Source organism: Chrysemys picta, chromosome 12, assembly GCF_011386835.1.
Source record: "Chrysemys picta bellii isolate R12L10 chromosome 12, ASM1138683v2, whole genome shotgun sequence".
Lineage (NCBI taxonomy): Eukaryota > Metazoa > Chordata > Testudines > Emydidae > Chrysemys > Chrysemys picta.
The window spans coordinates 10475009-10494583 of NC_088802.1; the positions used below are offsets into that span (position 1 = coordinate 10475009).

Sequence of the window (19575 nt, forward strand, 5' to 3'; positions counted from 1 at the left end):
CCGCCCCTCCCCCAAAAGCGCCTGCACGGCCCAGAGGACGAGATGGAAGTCCCCCCAGCGCTGAAGGGCGAGCTGCACCTTACCCTGGGAACCACGGGAATCCGATAGAAAGAGGCGCAGCTCATCCTGCAGCGCGGAGGGGGAGGCAGCGGCCAAGCCGCCGCCATCCTCCGGCGGGGCCCCTGAAGGGTCCTCGCAGCCCACAGTGACGGACATACAAGGGGCCGAGTTCCGGCGCTGCTGCGCCGGGCAGCCCGTCCCCATCCCCGGCAAAGGAGAGGGAGGCTGAGGGAACAACACAGCCCCCACAGTGGCAGGAAGGGGAGACACGAAAACCGCCCCCTGAGGGTTGTCTGCAGGCAACGGAAATGCGACAACCCCGGGGGCGGCAGTAACACCAGAGGTGGCAGAAAGAGACACCTCAGGGACAGGATCTGGGGCAAAGGCGGGAGTAGGGGCGGGGCTCGAGGCGGGAACAGGGACTTGGGCAGGAGAGGGGACAGGATCAGGGACGGGAGCGGGAACGGGCTCCTCATCGCCCGCTGCCAAGCCGCTAGACTGCGGCTCCCCTCGGCCAAGGTCAGCATCCGAGGGGACGGAGGCAGCAGGGACAGGGGAAGCCTCAGGGGCAGGAACGATGGAAGGGGTAGGATCGGGGGCAGGAACCGGCCGCTCAGCAACGGCTGTCGCCCCGAGGGGCTCGGCGGCCGTGCACGAGACGGTAGTCGCGGCCGGGCTGGCAGGTAGGGCTAAGGGTTCTCCCAGGACTAAGTCGGGAGCGGCAGAGTGGGGCGAGGAACCGGGAGCAGGAGAAGGGGGCGGGACTAAGCCAGCACCCGGATCGGGGCCCGCTTGCGGAGGGTCATCCTCCCCCTGGGTAACCGGGGTCAGACCCAGGGCCTCGATCTCATCGAAAATGGAGGCGAAAGCGGTCCCCTCGGCCCCGGCCACCTCCCCGCCAGTCACAGGGACAAAGGCCGCCTCGGCATCGGCGGCGGTGGCGGGGGGCACAGACGGAGCAAGGGCTGGGAGAACCGCTGCTGAAGCCTCCTCAGGCGTGGGCCCAACAAAAGGGACAGAAGTTTCCCCAGCCACTGCCACGGCATCCACGGTCTCCATGGCCGGCACCTCCTGCTGGGCACCGTCCGGGGGCGCGGAAACAGAACTAACAACGTCGGCCCCCCGCGGCATCTTTCGGGGGGCCTGCTCTCCCTCCTCATCAGAGGGGAGGGAGAGAGCCCGCGACCTGCGGGCACCACGCTTCCCCCGGACGGTCACCCAGCCCCCCAAGGTGGAAGAGGAGGTGGAGGGCCGGTCAGCAGGGGCGGGGCCAGAGGGCAAGGGCGATGGCTTCGGGGCTCGGGGCGGCAGGGGCGGAGGGACAGCAGGGGGGAGGGAAACCTCCCCCTGGGGCGGGCCCTTCCCCGTGGCCGGCGGAAGCCGCCCCGCCCCCTCCTCCACATGCCCCGCCGATCCAGGGTCGGCGACGGCAAGGCCCGCCTGCTCGGCCGTCTCCGCGGCCAGAGCGGGAACCGCGGCAGAAGGAGGAGGGGCGGCGGCAGCAGCAGTGTCCGAACCGCTAGGGTTGCCGACGATGACAGGGCCGGCACCCTCCCGGGCCCCGGGGGTCTCGGACGCCCCTCCAGGCCGGGCCAGGGGACAGTCCCTCCGGACATGCCCCTGCGCCCGGCAGAGGAAGCACCGGGCCTCCCCCGTCGAATAGTGGACCCGATAATGGGCCCCCCGGTAGGGCACCAGGAAGGACCCCTCGAGCGCCACTCTGGCACCCGCCGCCGGCGGCAGCTGGAGCTGGACCTGCCGGCGGAAAGACAGGATGTGCCGGAGGGCGGGGTCCTTACAGCCCAACGAGAGAGGGCTCAGAATGGAAATGGGCTTCCCCAGGGTGGAGAGGGCAGGCAACAGAGCGGCGTTGGGGAGGTAGGGCGGGACGGAGGTCAAGAGCACCCGTACGCCCAGGTCCTCCAGGGGCTCCAAGGGGACAAACACGCCCCCCACCGCCAGGCCTCTTTCCACCGCCTCCTGCGCGGCGGCCTCCGATGCCAGGAAGAACACGGCCTTCCCATACATTTTGGAGGCCGCCACGATGGCCGTAGGCCCCACCACCCTCGCCAACGCCCGCACATACGTTTCAATGTGGGGAGAGGCAGGCACCAAGTGGCAACGGACGCCGTGCCTCCTCGTCAGCGAGGGGAAGGGGCCGCGGTCACCAGGGATGGGTCCGGAGGCGGTGGTCGGGGCGGACGGCGTGGCGGCACGCAAAGAGGCGGCGGCCACCTGGGCGTATGCTCTGGGGGCCGGAGGTGGAGCGCCACCAGAGCTGGTGGAAGGGACGGCAGGAGAGGGAGGGGCCGCGGCCGGTGTTGGGGCCGCGGCGGGAATTGCAGCCCCGCCCGCAGGAGGCTTGGCTCCACGGGCGGGGCCCTTGCCCTTCTTCCTCCCTTGGCCCTTCCTGCCGGTGGAGGGCAGCCGTGGCAGCGGCGGTGTCCAGGACAGGGCCAGCCGAGGGGCCGGCCACTGGGGCGGACGGGGGTTCAGGGGCAGGGGCAGGGGAAGGGACAGGGGCAGAGTCCCCTGCCATTACAACCTGCAGCTGCTCCGCCCCTCTAAGCAAAGGACAGAGGAGGAGGGTCCAGCAAACGGGCCAGGGAAAGCGGGGAAGAAGGGGGAGGGGGCTAACCACTCCCTCCTAGAAAGCTACAGGAAGGGGAGGAGGGCGCCCCCGGGGTGGGTAATGGGGGAACGAGGAAAAAGCAACCACTCCTCCCCGCTAGGCTGCAGGCTGGGGAGGAGGGTGCCAATGGAGAGGGCACACAGGAGCGAAAAGAGAGGGGCGGGGCACAAGTGCCAAAAAAAGAAAGCCGGCTCCCCCGGCTGCACTGGGGCGGGGGGGGACTACAACAACAGTAAAGGGGGGGGGGTGAACAGTGCAAAGAGGGGGGGCAACAAAACGGGGGCACAAGCGCGCGCGGGGGGGCGAAGGGGGGGGGCGCACCGGAGCAGCGGCTCAGAAACAGAATGGAATGTCCAGCCAGCTGCAGCCCAAGGACAAGGAGGGGTAGGAGGAAAAACTCCAGCCAGCCGCAGCCCAAGGACAGGGCCGGGAACACAGCCAGCAGGCTAGGAACCGAGGGGGGGGGGGAATGGGCACAAAAAAAATAAATAAATAAATAAATAAACCGAAGGGGCTCAAAAGGAGGGGGGGTAGGGTAGGGCCAACCAATACAAAGGGGGCTACAGGGAGGGGACCCCACCAGCTAAACGCAGTTGGGGGGCAGGAGAAGTCCAGGGCGGGGGAAAAGGTGCACCCACAGCGCTCGCGAAGCGCAGGCTCTGCCGTTCACTGCTGCAAGTAAACAGTCCCGGATGATGGAAGAGGCGGGGGGAGCAAACAGCCCCGCCGAGGGGCGAAAAGCAGGTCCAGGTGGCACGCGGGGCGGTGGAGGGGTCGTCGGCAGCTGTCGGCGGTGGGGGTGGTGGCAAAGGGGGAGCAGATGGACGAAGGGGGGGGCACCGCACCCCCCCCCCGCGCTCCCTTCAACAGTCCGCTACGGGGGACGGGACAGCAGGCTCCCAAGTCGACCTCGGAGTTTTCTGGCAAGCGACGGCTTCCACTCCGAGGAATCACGAGCGAGAGGCTCAGGTCCGTCCGCACTCCTAACGCGACCGGGGGCACCACCACCCCAGGAGTAAAGATGGCAAAGTCACTCGAAACACAGTTCTCAAACAACCCCCTCCACAATCTCTCGAACCAGGGACGCAGTCTCTTCGCTCTCCGCGACGGAGGCAGCGGCTCCCACACAGGAACAACAGCAGCAGCGAGTGGCAGTCAGCCGGCCGGGCAACCGGCCAGGCAGGCAAGCAAGCAGGCAGGTGGGCCCCCAGATGGTATCGGTGTTGGTGTTGGGGGGCCGGTGCTTCTCCCTCCGGAGGCGAGGGCGAGGGGGGGGCAAGCCGGCAAGGCCCCCCCCTCCGCATTCACTCACTCACTCACGCAGCAGCAGCGGCAGCGGCAGCAGCAAGGAGAGCAGCAGCAGCGGCAGGAGAGGGCCAGGGAAAGACGGAGGGAGAAGGGAGCAGAGAGAGCTCCAGCAACCAATCCCTCCCTGTAGGGAGCCAGGGTGGCTTCCCTCCGAACCTGAGGGTAAAGTGCCTTTCTCTCAGCCTGAGTGGGCGGGGCCAGCCCAAGCTCGCTCCACCCCCCGGAAGGGGAGGGCTGGAACAGGAAGTATAAAGGGCGGGGCCCTTAGCTCAGTTAGGGCAGCACCAGGGAGGGAGGCAGACCCAGACCGTGGGCTGCTCCCTTCAGAGCCTGCTGCCACACCAGGGGAGGCCCTGGACCCGTGGAAACCTCACCTGGAGGACGGACTGGGGCTGCCAGGACTGCCTGCTGCCGAGTACCCAGAGGAGCTGGAGGAGCCTGAGCCTGAGGGGGAGCCGGAGCTGCCAACAGCGGACTACCCCGACACACTCACGGGACCAGAGGGATTCGGGCGAGCAATCGGGTAGGAAGTAGCCCAGGGACAGAGCTGCACAGTGGTAAGTCTATGTAGCGGGACGACCCCGCTGACCCAGTGGTGGGACCCTCGTTCTGCCACTGTCGGGGCCCTGGGCTGGAGCGCAGTGGTGTAGGGCGGGCCTGCGTTCCCCTACCCGGCTGAGCCACGCCGGGACCTTTGCCGGCGCTCCCCTGCCTGAGGGGCGCGCTACTGACCTTTGCCGGCGCTCCCCTGTCTGAGGGGCGCGCTATTAACCTTTGCCGGCGCTCCCCTGCCTGAGGGGCGCGCTACAGACCCTGGCTGGCTGCTGCCCCGCCGCTAATTCCCCACTGACGGAGGCGTGACCCAGGCCGGCCAGTGACCTCGTAGCTCCCCACCGCCCCCTAGCGGGTAGGTGGGCCGACGCCGATCACACCTCCTATCAACAATACGAGAAGAAGAATTCTGCGTGGACTCCTTCTGACGGTCGAAATGACAGAGTGGACTTCTACACAGAGTGCTTCCACAGACTTACACAGGCTCAGGTGCTGCAGTCATCATGAACAGGTTGGATTATGAACAGGAGGCTGCCAAGCAACTCTCCAACACCACTTTCTACAGGCCACTATCCTCCGATCCCACTGAGACGTACCAAAAGAAACTACACCAACTGCTCAAGAAACTCCCTGCTATAGCACGGGAACAAATCTACGTAGACACACCCCTAGAGCTCTGACCAGGGGTATTCTATCTGCTACCCAAGATCCATAAACCTGGAAATCCTGGACGCCCCATTATCTCAGGCGTTGGCACTCTTACAGCAGGATTATCTGGCTACGTGGACTCTCTCCTCAGACCCTATGCTAGCAGCATTCCTAGCTATTGTGAAAGTTACTAGTGACCCTTCCCCCCCCCCCCTTAACAGAGCAGCCTTTATGTCAACCAGTGGCCATTAGGGGGAAGCAGACACTTCAAGTACACAGTAGCCTGAACTTTTCAACTGTCTTCCCTTCAATGCCTTAAGGCAGTTGGAGCTGGTCCCAAGCTGGTTTTCACCGACCAGATAGCAAAAGCACGGGTCTGACCACCACCAATCAAGTGTTAACACTGCAAGGACCGTGGTCTGAATGTGTATAAAGGATCTGTAAAATGTGTGTAAGACAGAGTTTTTGTACCAAGGTGCAAAGCTCTCCTTTCTTCTGCAGAATAAAGCAACTCTTCCTTATCCCTGTCTGGCTGTTATTGGCTCTCAGCTAGGTGGACCCGATATTTCGGTAACAGTTACTGGCGACACCGTCGGGACTCTCCTAGCTCGGACATTGGACTCCGGACGGCTGCGGCGAACTGGGAATGGCTCCAATGGGGTGTTTCACCCCTTTTCTCTGCTTCACCGCAGCCCCTGGGGTTCGTATTCCAATAAGGTGAGTCCTAATAGGATAAGGAGACACTATCTGGTTCTGGTTTTGGTTTGGTTTGGTTTGGTTTGGTTTTGGTTAACCGGTTAATGAATTTCTGTCTTATACATTTGGGCGTTAGGTGTGTGGATGGAACTGAGCCTCCCATTCGTAATTCCTCAGAGTGGAAGCCATCGCGTGCGATGAAGCCTTGAGGTCGAATTGGGATCCTTCTGTCCCGTCCCCTGTAGCGGTCAGTATTAGTAGAAATTCCTGTAATAGGATCCTATTAGGCCATAATTCCCTCTGTTCTCTGTGTAATTCTCTGTTAGAGTGTCAGCAGGCAGATGGGTGGGTCTCTGGTAAAACCCTCTGAGGATAGCCCTTTGAATTATATGTTAAGTAAATGGTTTTTACCCGGTGTTCAAAAAGAAAGAGTTACACCTTGTGTAGAAAATTGATGTGGCTAGTGTTGTGGAAATTGAATTGTGGAGAGGAGGTGCATTTTCCCCAGAACATGTGCAGTGTATATTGTAGCAGAGGTAAAAGAAATGCAAACCTACCAATATAGGTTGTGTTGTCTTTTTCAGATCACTGGGTGTTTGAAAGCAGGAGTTAGAAGTAAAAGTGTAGATCAATCTCTGATAATTTTCATATGACTTTACATTGTGCCTCTTCATATAACCTTGTGGTGGGTCTACCCATGTGTGACCTCTGTTTTCATGGGACTTTGTATCAAAGCCTCATTTAGAAACTTTGCATTGCCCTTGGTATAATATTATAAACCCTAAGGATAGAATAAGATAGAAGAAAAATTTCTTTTTGCTAGCAGTAGAACAAGAGCTCTCCCCCCCCCCCCACTCTTAATCAATTGCCCTGTTGAATGAATGAGGTGTGGATGAGCAAGGCATGGAAGGCAGCACCTCCAGACAGCCTCAACTGTTGGAGGGGGGCTGGGAGCCAGACCCAAGGACAATAAAACGTGTCAAGTGGGCTCATTAAAGACAAGCAGACATACCGACGGCCTCGGGGGTTAGAAGCAAGCACCTTCTTTTGGAAACACCCTCTTTGCAGCATTGGGACAACACTCAAAAGAAAGCAGCACAAAGGACCAATGGACACAGACACAGAGTTTGAATCTGGTATAGATTTGCATAAGAGGAAAGCTGCTATAAAAGTGAGGTGTCTTGCAGAGGACCCCAGGTCTCGTCTTGTCAACATGGGAGCATTGATCCGGATCGGCAGAAGCCTGGCTCCACCCCCTCCCCCATCTAACTCACTTGGCCAGTGAAGTTAAGGGGAGCAACTAATTGGTAACAACAAGACGGAGTGTTAATCAGAGTAGCAGCCGTGTTAGTCTGTATCCGCAAAAAGAAGAGCAGGAGTACTTGTGGCACCTTAGAGACTAACAGATTTATTAGAGCATAAGCTTTCGTGGACTACAGCCCACTTCTTCGGATGCATATAAAATGGAACATATATTGAGGAAATATATATACACACATACAGAGAGCATAAACAGGTGGGAGTTGTCTTACCAACTCTGAGAGGCCAATTAATTAAGAGAAAAAAAACTTTTGAAGTGATAATCAAGCTAGCCTAGTACAGACAGTTTGATAAGAAGTGTGAGAATACTTACAAGGGGAGATAGATTCAATGTTTGTAATGGCTCAGCCATTCCCAGTCCTTATTCAAACCGGAGTTGATTGTGTCTAGTTTGCATATCAATTCTAGCTCAGCAGTCTCTCGTTGGAGTCTGTTTTTGAAGTTTTTCTGTTGTAATATAGCCACCCGCAGGTCTGTCACTGAATGACCAGACAGGTTAAAGTGTTCTCCCACTGGTTTTTGAGTATTTTGATTCCTGATGTCAGATTCGTGTCCATTAATTCTTTTGCGTAGAGACTGTCCGGTTTGGCCAATGTACATGGCAGAGGGGCATTGCTGGCACATGATGGCATATATCACATTGGTAGATGTGCAGGTGAACGAGCCCCTGATGGTATGGCTGATGTGATTAGGTCCTATGATGATGTCACTTGAATAGATATGTGGACAGAGTTGGCATCGGGGTTTGTTACAAGGATAGGTTCCTGGGTTAGTGGTTTTGTCCAGTGATGTATGGTTGCTGGTGAGTATTTGCTTTAGGTTGGGGGGTTGTCTGTAAGCGAGGACAGGTCTGTCTCCCAAGATCTGTGAGAGTAAAGGATCATCTTTCAGGATAGGTTGTAGATCTCTGATGATGCGCTGGAGAGGTTTTAGTTGGGGGCTGAAGGTGACAGCTAGTGGTGTTCTGTTATTTTCTTTGTTGGGCCTGTCTTGTAGGAGGTGTCTTCTGGGTACTCGTCTGGCTCTGTCAATCTGTTTTTTCACTTCAGCAGGTGGGTACTGTAGTTTTAAGAATGCTTGATAGAGATCTTGTAGGTGCTTGTCTCTATCCGAGGGATTGGAGCAAATGCGGTTATACCTTAGGGCTTGGCTGTAGACAATGGATCGTGTGGTGTGTCCTGGATGGAAGCTGGAGGCATGTAGGTAAGTGTAGCGGTCAGTAGGTTTCCGATATAGGGTGGTATTTGTGTGACCATCGCTTATTAGCACAGTAGTGTCCAGGAAATGGACCGCTTGTGTGGATTGATCTAGGCTGAGGTTGATGGTGGGATGGAAATTATTGAAATCATGGTGAAATTCCTCAAGGGCTTCTTTTCCATGGGTCCAGATGATGAAGATGTCATCAATGTAGCGCAAGTAGAGTAGGGGCGTTAGGGGACGAGAGCTAAGGAAGCGTTGTTCTAAGTCAGCCATAAAAATGTTGGCATATTGTGGGGCCATGCGGTACGGAGTGTGTTTGTGTCTGTGTGTGAGTGTAAGTGTAATATATTATATGAATATAATACAGTGTTAATGAATACATGTATTACTAATAAATGTGGCGTTCTGCCTTATTCCCCCTGAAAAGATCCTGTGCAGTACTTTAAGTACAACAAAAGGCAATCAAAAGTCTGGGAAAGTTAATTGTGTCCTTTTATTTTTAAGTAAGAATCTTTAAGCTGTGGATAGCTTTGGATCTGGAAGCAAGCCAGAAAGCATCTGTATTAATGCAATTTTCTAACAAATAAGGTAGAAGCCACTGAAACCTGGGCTGCCTATGAAACAAATACAAGGAAATATGGGGTAATTCTGTTTTGCCTTAAATCAACAAGAGTATGTGTATATAAAGGAAATATTTTAAGCAATGACTGACTGCCCAGAAGGGGTAGACCTCTGTTCTTATGTCTTTCAGATCATCAGAGAAAATGGATGCCAGCTGAATAGCATTCAACGTACCATGCATTTACTGGCACAATAGGAATTATTTTTGTGTTCTATGGCCAAAATTGTTGTTAAAATTTGCATACCAACAGTCTTTGGAAGCAAGGACATGGAAGGTTAACCCATTCCCCATATTGCCCATGGGATCCTTCTGGCAACCTCAGATTTCTAGCCAGAGGGCTGGGAAGGGAGGAAAGCTATTGGACACCAGAGATTGTACCAAGTGGACTCCTCAAAAGTGGGTGTGCTTGTCCTGGTTTGTTGCTCCAAAGCTCTGTAATAAAGTTATTTTACTGGAAGGGTGTATATGGCATACATTGAATAATAAGACTAATGTACTGTATAATGGCAATGTGTATGTGTTCATTGTTGGGAAAAGGTGTATGAATGAAGACTGGAAGTTTCCTTTGTAGGTTAAAAGAACCCAAGAAGGGGAGAAGGAAAAAGAACAGAACGAGTTAACTGGAAAAAAATAGCTAGCAAGCTCAGTCCAAAGATAAGATGCTGGCCCCATCCCAGGACACTGCCCACAGCTAAGACTTGGCTGACAGCCAAGAACAGGGGGGCCTGAATGTGCCCAAGCAACTATGAGATCTGCAAAACACTGCCAGGCATTAATGAAATGTGTTAGGTTTCTTTTCTCACAGATAAAAGAAGTGCTACCCAAAGACCCTAGCAGCCCTGCTGTTCATTGAAACAAGGAGACTGAGTCTATGTAAAGTCCATCAACAAAAGACTGCTTTGGCTCCATGCTGGAAAGGCCCTTTCCAAGTGCTGTTAACCACCAACACTGCTGTGAAGTGCCAAGGACTGCCTACCTGGACCCATGCTTCTCACTGTAAAAAGACCCCTCCACCTCGGGAGGGCTCTCCGACTGATAAGCCTATTTCTCCTTCTAGCTCTGCTGTGTCTTCTGGACAGCAGGAAAAAGGAAAAAAAGACAAGGTGAAGTGCTAGTAACCTCTCCCTTGTCCACTGACAGACCTACTGTGCCTTTGAATTTTTTTAGAAGATGCAAAACCATTACAGGGTGATGAGCTAGTAACCTCTCCCCTGTATAATGCTGAACCATGACTGTTTCAGGAAAAGAGAAGAAGGAACACTTGCTTCATTGGAACCACCAAAGTCCAGGGATTCCTGCCTACAAGAGACATTAAGAACTGACCCTGGTGAAGAAACAAAGAATTATACACTGGCAGGAAGAAACTTGTGGGACCCATGCTTGGGAATGTGGTATAGTACTACACCAAAAAGAAATGTATTAGGATATCAATGAACTGTGATTAACACTACACTAGGGACTGTTAAATTTTCATTACCCGTATCCAATTTCCAGATCACCTCTACATACCCAAATTGCTCACAGGGGGCTGCCATTAGATTAGCACAACAGAGGGCTTGAGTTATTTCCTCTAGAAAGAAAAGTGACTTGACCGGATCCCTATGAGATGGGGCCAATAGTGCAGCAGCAGTTTGGAATATTTTTAAGAACCAAAACATGATGAGAAATTGGGGCACAGCTAACCCAGGTACAGGCTGGAATTGGTGAGTTACAGATTATCTCCGCCCTTAGTTCTATGACCCAGAAGTTGCTGACAGAAACGGTATTGAATATCACTGAGGCTGGGAAGGCATTGCAGTGGGATCTAGCATGTTCAGAAATTCAGGATTTCCTGAATGACCAGCTAATGGCCATTCGGAATGATCTAGAGCATCAGGCTTGGCCCACTGCCCTTACAGACACATCAGGAGTACCATCTGATCTGTGGCCATGGAGACATACTTGGAAACTTTCTGGGTGGAAGTGCAAACATTCTCAATGCTCCTTCCAAGCATATGAACCAATTAGGGGGGAACTTGTGCTCGCATCGGGGAAAAATATTGTTTCTATGTTAATCATTCTGGCTTAATTGAGCAGGATTTACAAGCCATTAAGAATGCTGCTGTTGTTTTCCATGCTGTATCTCTTGATCACACCTTTAGTTTTGAGAACCTGCTTCTAGACCTTGGGTCATGGTTTACGGGACTCTTTCGAACAATTGTTAAATGGATTCTTTTCTTTCTTTTTTTCTGTGTGTTATTTGGACAATGATACAATGTGCCAAATGTCTGTGTAATGCTATGATCAAAAGCTCTGCTGTCCATAAGAAAACCCAGTATCTGTCCCTCCAGCTTGATCGCAAATTGCGTAACGGGCCTGACAATTTTTGAATTTGTCAGGCTCGAAGGGGGGCTACAAACTGCCAGGAACGGTATCCCTGATGAGGCCACAGCACACCTGCTGGCTGAGCTTTGTGACTTTGTCCTCACCCACAACCATTTCAGATTTGGGGACAACTTATACCTTCAAGTCAGCGGGTATCCATATGGCCCCACAGCATGCCAACATTTTATGGCCAACTTAGAACAACGCTTCCTCGGCTCTCATCCCTTAGAGCCCCCTCCTCTACTTGCGCTACAATGATGACATCTTCATCATATGGACCCATGGGAAGGAGGCCCTTGAAGAATTCCACCAGGATTTCAACGATTTCCACCCCACCATCCACCTCAGCCTGGACTAGTCCACACAAGAGATCCTGGACACCACAGCAAATAAGTGATGGTCACATAAACACCACCCTATACCGGAAACCTACTGACCGCAAAGTTTACCTACCTGCCTCCAGCTTCCATCCAGATCATGGGAGGCAGACCAGTCCTCGCTTACAGACAGCCCCTAATCTGAAGCAAATACTCACCAGCAACTACACACCACACCACAGAAACACTAACCCAGGAACCAATCCCTGCAACAAACCCCGTTGCCAACTCTGTCCCCCTATCTACTCTAGCGACACCATCACAGGACCAAACCATATCAGCCACACTATCAGGGGCACATTCAGGTGCACATCTACTAACGTAATATATGTCATCATGTGCCAGCAATGCCCCTCTGCCATGTACATTGGCCAAACCGGACAGTCTCTACGTAAAAGAATAAATGGACACAAATCAGGATTGGTAACATACAAAAGCCAGTAGGAGAACACTTCAATCTCCCTGGACATTCAATAACAGATTTAAAAGTAGCCATCCTTCAACCAAAAAACTTCAGAAACAGACTTCAGAGAGAAACTGCAGAGCTACAATTCATTTGCAACTTAACACGGTCAATTTGGGCCTCAATAGGGACTGGGAGTGGCTGGCTCACTACAAAAGCAATTTTCCCTCTCTTGGTATTGACCCCTCCTCATCAGTCATTGAGAGTGGACCACATCCACCCTGACTGAATTGGCCTTGTCAACACTGGTTCTCCACTTGTAAGGTAACTCCCTTCTCCTCATGGGCCAGTATATTTATGCCTCTATCTGTAATTTTCACTCCATGCATCTGAAGAAGTGTTGTTGTTTTTTTTACCCACAAAAACTTATGCCGAAATAAATCTGTTAGTCTTTAAGGTGCCATCTGACTCCCCCTTTTCTTATTAATGGCTGATTTCCAATGGAAACCATTCCCGCAGTCCAGACATTTATAGCATCTCTCTTCTATGTGCATTCTTCAATGATTATTAAGATTTCTGCTGTTACTGAAGCTGTTCCCACATCCCAAGCATTAATAAAGTCTCTGTCCTCTTTGGCTTGCCTGATGTGTAACAAGGCCTGATCTGAGTCAATTACATGCAAGTTCCTTAATCCTTTCTTGTCATGTGTCACAGAAGTTTAGATCCTGTATGGATTCTCCCATGTTTAATGAGGTGTGATGTCTGTCTGAAAATTTTCCCACAATCCAAGCTCTTATTGGGATCTCTCTCCTGTGTGGATTCTCTGATGTTTAACCTAGGCTGATCTCCATGTGAAACTTTTCCCATAGTCCAATCACTTGTGATGTCTCTCTCCTGTGTGGATTGCCTGATGATAAACAAGGTCTGTCCTTCGTATGAAAGTTTTCCCACATTCCAAGCACTTGTGGGGTCTCTCTCCTGTGTGGATTGCCTGATGACAAACAAGGTCTGACCGCGTGGGCAGCGCTCTGGGGGTGGAGCTGTGCGCTTCCGCGGAGCAGTGTGTCTAGATCTGTGTGGAGCCAGACACACTGCTCTGAGTAGCATGGTAGGGGAGACAGGGACGTGGGGTGGGATAAGTGGCAGCAGCTCCCGGGGGGCAGTCAGGGAACAGGGAGCAGGGTGGGTTGCATAGTGGTTGGGGTTCCGGGGTGGTGGTTAGGGGCGGGTGGGTCTCTGGAGGGGCGGTCAGGGAGCAGGGGGGGTTGGATGGGGAGTGGGAGTCCCGTGGGTCCGTCAGGGGATAGGGGGATGGATAGGGGTTGGGGCTCTCAGGGGACAGGGAGCAAGGGGGGTTGGGCGGGAGGGTTTTGGGCGGCGCAGTTAGGGTGGGGAGTCTCCGGAGGGGGTGGTCAGGAGACAAGGAGTGGGGGTGGTTGGATGGGGTTGGGGATTCTGAGGGGGGCAGTCAGGAGGTGGGAAGTGGGAGGGAGTGGATAGGGGGCAGGGCCAGGCTGTTTGCGGAGGCAGAGTTTTCCCTACCTCGCCCTCCATACAATTTTACAACCCTCATGTGGCCCTCGGGCCAAAAAGTTTGCTCACCCCTGGGCTAAGTCCTTTAAGTTACTTTCACCCCTGACCATTGGGAAGGAAACAGATGCATGAGGGGAAGGCTGGCAGCAGAACCTCAAGTCTCCCATTCCAGGGGGAGTTCAGGATTTAGCCAAAACCAACGTCGGTGGAGTTGAGGATGTCGGCTGGTTCCTCTTCTTTGGTTTGTCCTGCTTAGCTTCCCTTTCAGGCTCAGGATGATGAAGGCGCAATGGTCCGAGGAGACAGCGGGTGTGAGACATTCCCCAGGGTACAATCTGGACTGCTGAACTGCTTAATTCTCCATCCCAGGGCATGTTTTACACTGCTTCCCAGGGTCAATAAAAATCAATGATTTAAAAAAAAATCAAGAAAATCAGATTTTTGTTATTTAAATTGGATTTTTTTGATAATTTTTTTCCTCAAAAACCATTTTATCTAAAGATAGTTTTAATTCAGATACATTATAGCTCAAAGATCTCTCATCATGGAATAGGGATTATACGTTCCAATTCTATAGTATGAGACAATATAGACATGTCATGTTTAAAAAAAGTTTTGTAAATGAGTTCCTCTAGTTCATGCATTAAGGACCCAGTCGTATTGGGTTCCACAGGCTTCTGTATAGATTACTTAGGTTAATCTCTCTATTTACCCAATGGGACTCAGTGCTCAGTCTAGAAGATACCATCAGAGATGCTTAGTTTGCCAGTTCTCAAACTGTGGCTTTGTGTCTCCAAAGGTAACATGCTTGTTAACAGTAAAAATATTGTAAAATAAATTAAAATATAGAGGTGATAAATAACAGACCTCACCTCTATTGTCCCTCTGCAAATTTGTGTACAGAGTTAATCCCTTACAGCTCTCCAAAATTGCAAAGTTTCAAAAAAAAAAAAAAAAACGTTCAATGAATACAAGACTGTTGGAGGCAGAACACATCTGGACGAGGAGAAGTCTGGAGACAAATGTGAGAAGAGAGGGACATTCGCTTTTCTGTTAAAATATTATATGTTTGCTGTTGAAGAAACAAATCCAGAATACAGAACATTGTTGTTTTAGTTAAATAAAACAATTTAAATGTCTGTCTGGTGATGTTCTCCTCCTAATACAGCATGGCAAGAAAATCCTCCAACTATTAATGATTAACCTGTTGAATTGTTCACTCCTAATGACTTCATAAATATCTGCTTCAATTACCTTTGGTAATGAAATAACCAAACAAACATTCATTGTCTGATATAGCTGTAAAACTCATCTGAAACGTTTTCAAAATAAATCACTGTTTACAAATGTACAGTGTGGACCTTCTAAAAATGAAACCTACACCAATCTCCATTTGTGAACACGGCTGGTGCAACCATTTAGGCGACCGCTAGGACACTAGGATTTGGGGGGCGCCATTTTCTTCGGCAGCGACCGTGGCAGCCGGATCTTTGGCCGCCCCAGTCGCTGCTGGCATTTAGGCGGAGGGAGCTGGGGCAGTGGAGCACGGAGAGGGCCGCCTGCAGCAAGGGGGGTGGGGCGGCATGCAGGGGAACTCCCCGACCCACCTCCTCCCCAATCAGCTTAGGCAACGCAAGCCTGGGAGGTGGGAGAAGTGAAGCAGCGACTGTGTGCTCGTGGAGGAGGCGGGGCAGGGGTGAGCTGGGGCGGGGTGGTGCTCAGGGTGGGAGGTGGGGAGCTGCCGCAGGGGAACGCCTTAGGGCGGAGCTGCCACGGGGGGGGGGCGCCTCAAGGCGGCGGAGGGGAGCTGCCACGGGGAGAGGGTGCCTCAGGGCAGGGGGCTCAGGGACGGGGGGGTGCAAAGTGGAAGTTTCACATAGGGCACAAAACATCCTTCCACTGGCCCTGGTTGTGAAGAATATGTATTAAGGTTATAACAACCAAGAATACATTTTTATGTAGAAAACCATGCTTAAATTGAGTCTTCCTGACTAGTGATTTAAATCAAATCCACCCTGCTGCTTCCCTGTGTGAACAACAAACCCCTCCACGCTCTGCTCCCACACAGCCACCAGCCTTCAAAGTCACTCCTGGCTGCACTGTACTGAGTGCGACTAGCCAGACACTCAGGAACGTACCAAACGACACAGCAACATCAACCAGTTTTCTACTCCCAGCTTTGCACCCCAGGAATGTGCATCTTGGACTGCTCAGTCTGTCCACTGTGATGGACAAACTCAATAATTAGTGGGTCGTCCCCATAAAGGGGCCGGATTAGGCCACAGCCTTGTTCTCTCCAGTCGAATCCCCCAAACGCTTCAATGAAAACACACAGGTCCAGACAAAACACTAAAACCAGTTTATGAACTGGAGCAAGGGGGTTTTCAGGGATTACAAGAGAGAAAGATGTAAAAGGTCAGAACCGGTTAAAACTATAAAATTAAAACATGCATTTTAAATCCTAAATTTTACCAATCTAAGTCCTTGGTACACTTGCGAGTTGCAGCGCTGTAACTCACTCCCCATCCACACTGGCAGCACTGTATCTCCGTGGTTGCAGCGCTGCATGTACTCCACCTCCCCGAGAGGAATAGCGTCTATTGCGCTGCTGCTGCAGTGCTGCGGTGCCAGTGTGGCCATCCAATGCGCTGTGACTGGCCTCCAGAAGTATTCGGCAGTATCCCACAAAGCCTGTTCTAGCCACTCTGGTCATCAGTTCAAACTCTATTGCCCTGGCCTCAGGTAACCAATCATGTGACCCACCCTTTACATTCCCCGGGAATTTTAAAAATCCCCTTCCTGTTTGCTCAGCCCGGCATGGTGTGGAGTGCTATCAGCGAATGCCAAGCGAGCCCCAGCATGGAGCAATGGCAAGTTGCTGGACCTCACCAGTGTATGGGGGGAGGAAGCTGTCCAGTCCCAGCTGCGCTCCAGCATACGAATTCCGATATCTTCGGGAAGGTATGAAAGGACATGATGGAAAGGGGCCATGACTGGGATGCCCTGCAGTGCAGGATTAAAGTGAAGGAGCTGTGGAGTGCCTACCGCAGCCCTCGACACAAACGGCTGCTCGGATGCTCCCGCCGTGACCTGCCGATTCTACAAAGAGCTGGATGCGATACTTGGGGTTAACCCCACCTCCACTCCGAGCATCTCCATGGACACTTCAGAGCCGGTGGGGGAGGGGAGGAGGAGGAGGAAAATGGGAGTGAGGGTGGTGGGGCGGATGGAGACACCCCGGAGTCCCTGGAGCCATGCAGCCAGGAGCTCTTCTCGAGCCAGGAGGAAGGTAGCCAGTCGCAGCGGCCGGTACTTGGTGGAGGAAAACAGAAGGGCAGGTTCCCGGTAAGCGGGTTTTTTTCCGGGAAGGAATTTTTTCCGTGCGGGCTCTTTGGGAGAGGAGGGTTAGGCATGCATACCTAGATGCGGAATAGTGCATTGATGTGGTTTATCACATCACGGTAATCGGCTTCGGTAACGTCCTCGGATGTCTCATCCAGAACGTGTGCAATGCGCTTGCGCAGGTTTATCAGGAGAGCCACCGTGGTCCTTGTCACAGCCAGGCTAACGTGTCCGCGCCACTGTGCCGCGAGGGGCAGGGGGACCATTGCTGCACACAGGCAAGCTGCATATGGGCCAGGGCGGAAGCCGCATTGCAGTAGAAGACCCTCCCTTGCTTCCCAGGTCACCCTCAGCAGCGAGATATCGTCCAGGAAGAACTCCTGTGGAAAATGTTGGGACAGTGTTCAGTGTAGGTGCCCCCTGAAGCTGTTGGCTCTCCCCAAGGCACAGACACCCAGAGGACAGTGCAGCCCAGCCCTCAAACAATCAGTCCCCCTTACTCACCATTTTGAGGCTCCCGTGGGATATGTGTGCTCTGTTTCGGACGGGAAAATTATGCTATTGTGTAGACCCTGTGTGTTTTCTACTCCTTAAGTGCGGGGGGAATCACTACTCTGTCTGGTATAAACAATGCTGCCTCTGTTAAATGTTGCATTTTGCCTATACAGCTGCATCAACCTTGAGACCTCAGCCGTCCCTCTTATCGCCTGCTCAAAGGCTGCAAAGACTCAGGAAGAGACGGCGAAAAAGCAAAGACATGCTGCAAGAAGTGATGCGGCAATCTATTAAAGAGAATGAGAAAGCACAGAACTGGAGGGAGAGAGAAAGCAGGATCCGCCAGGAAAACGTAGCGCACCGGCGGCAAAGCATGGAGCACTGGCAGCAAAGCACGGATCGTCTCATAAGCATCCTGGAGCGCCAAGCACACGCTATCCAGAGCTCGTAGCCATGCAGAAGGAGCAGTACCAGAAATGCAAACGTGACCCTCCCCCGACAGCCCTTGTCCCAAAACTCTTTCCGTTGTGCCCCACTGTCACCTCCAACCCACTTTCCCCAACTTCCGTGTTTTTCACACCACCCGCTGCCTCCAGCACCAGTATCTTCACCACGCAGCTCTGAAAACCATGACCCTTACCCTCTGCACTCAACCCCCATCACCATGCAGTATAGCTGTCCTGAAGTGCAGCACTCACTGCACAGCACACCAGACAGGACATATGCGAATCTGTGATTGTACCGTTCCCCACTCCACCCCCTTGTTTCTTTTCAATAAATAAATTTGTTTTCTTTTTAATAAATGCATTTTTTGCTTTGAAAACATTTTTTATTATTGCATAAGGTAAAAGACTCCTTAGCCCAGGAAATAAACAGGCACTGCAAGTCTGCTTGTCTGCTTAGCAGACACTGATTCCTAAAGATTGGAACTACTGCACTTCACTCCCATGCAGGGCACCAGATATCACTGCTAATTTTCAGCCTCAAATTGCTCCCTCAAGGCATCCTTAATCCTTGCAGCCCTGCGCTGGGCCCCTGTAATAGCCCTGATCTCTGGCTGTGCAAATTCAGCCTCCAGGTGTTGAACCTCGGAGGTCCATGCCTGAGTGAAGCTTTCACCCTTCCCTTCACAAATATTATGGAGGGCACAGCACGCGGTTATAACCGCGGGGATGCTGTTTTCGGCCAAGTCCAGCTTCTCATACAGAGATCGTCAGCGGGCCTTTAAATGGCCAAAGGCACACTCCACAGTCATTCGGCACCGGCTCAGCCTGTAGTTGAACCGTTCCTTGCTGCTGTCAAGGCTCCCTGTGTAGGGTTTCATGAGCCATGGCATTAACGGGTAAGCGGGATCGCCAAGGATCACAATGGGCATTTCGACTTCCCCACCGTGATCTTCCGCTCTGGGAAAAAAGTCCCGGCCTGCATCTTCCTGAACAGCCAAGTGTTCCGAAAGATGCGTGCTTCATGCACCTTTCCGGGCCAGCCTGTGTTAATGTCAATGAAACGCCCACGGTGATCTACAAGCGCCTGGAGAACCATAGAGAAATACCCCTTCCGATTAACATACTCGGATCCTAGGTGGGGTGGGGGTCCCAGAATAGGAATGTGTGTCCCATCTATCGCCCCTCCACAGTTAGGGAACCCCATTTGTGCAAAACCATCCACTATTTCCTGCACGTTACCCAGAGTCACAGTTCTTCTAAGTAGGATGCGATTAATGGCCTTGCAAACTTGCATCAACACGATTCCAACGGTCGACTTTCCCACTCCAAACTGGTTTGCGACCGACCGGTAGCAGTCTGGAGTTGCCAGCTTCCGGATTGCAATAGCCACCCGCATCTCCACTGGCAGGGCAGCTCTCAATCTCGTGTCCTTGCGCCGCAGGGTGGGAGCGAGATCCTCACACAGTCCCATGAAAGTGGCTTTTCCCATTCGAAAGTTCTGCAGCCACTGCTCGTCATCCCAGACATCCATGACGATAAGTATCAGGGGGTAGCCGTGTTAGTCTGTATCTACAAAA

General features: G+C 52.7%; 2 protein-coding genes across 3 annotated transcripts in view; both read right to left on the reverse strand.

The window, feature by feature from the left end:
* Positions 1 to 19575, reverse strand: part of LOC101948742 (zinc finger protein RFP-like) — a 1201957-nt gene that overhangs the window by 657819 nt on the left and 524563 nt on the right. The window lies entirely within an intron of this gene.
* Positions 16055 to 19575, reverse strand: part of LOC101952396 (zinc finger protein 850-like) — a 58369-nt gene continuing 54848 nt past the window's right edge. For both annotated transcript variants that reach the window (XM_065564326.1, XM_065564330.1), the window contains one exon: positions 16055 to 17437. In XM_065564326.1, coding sequence (XP_065420398.1) covers positions 17280 to 17437 — 158 coding nt within the window. In that variant the 3' untranslated portion in view covers positions 16055 to 17279. The remainder of the gene's footprint in view (positions 17438 to 19575) is intronic.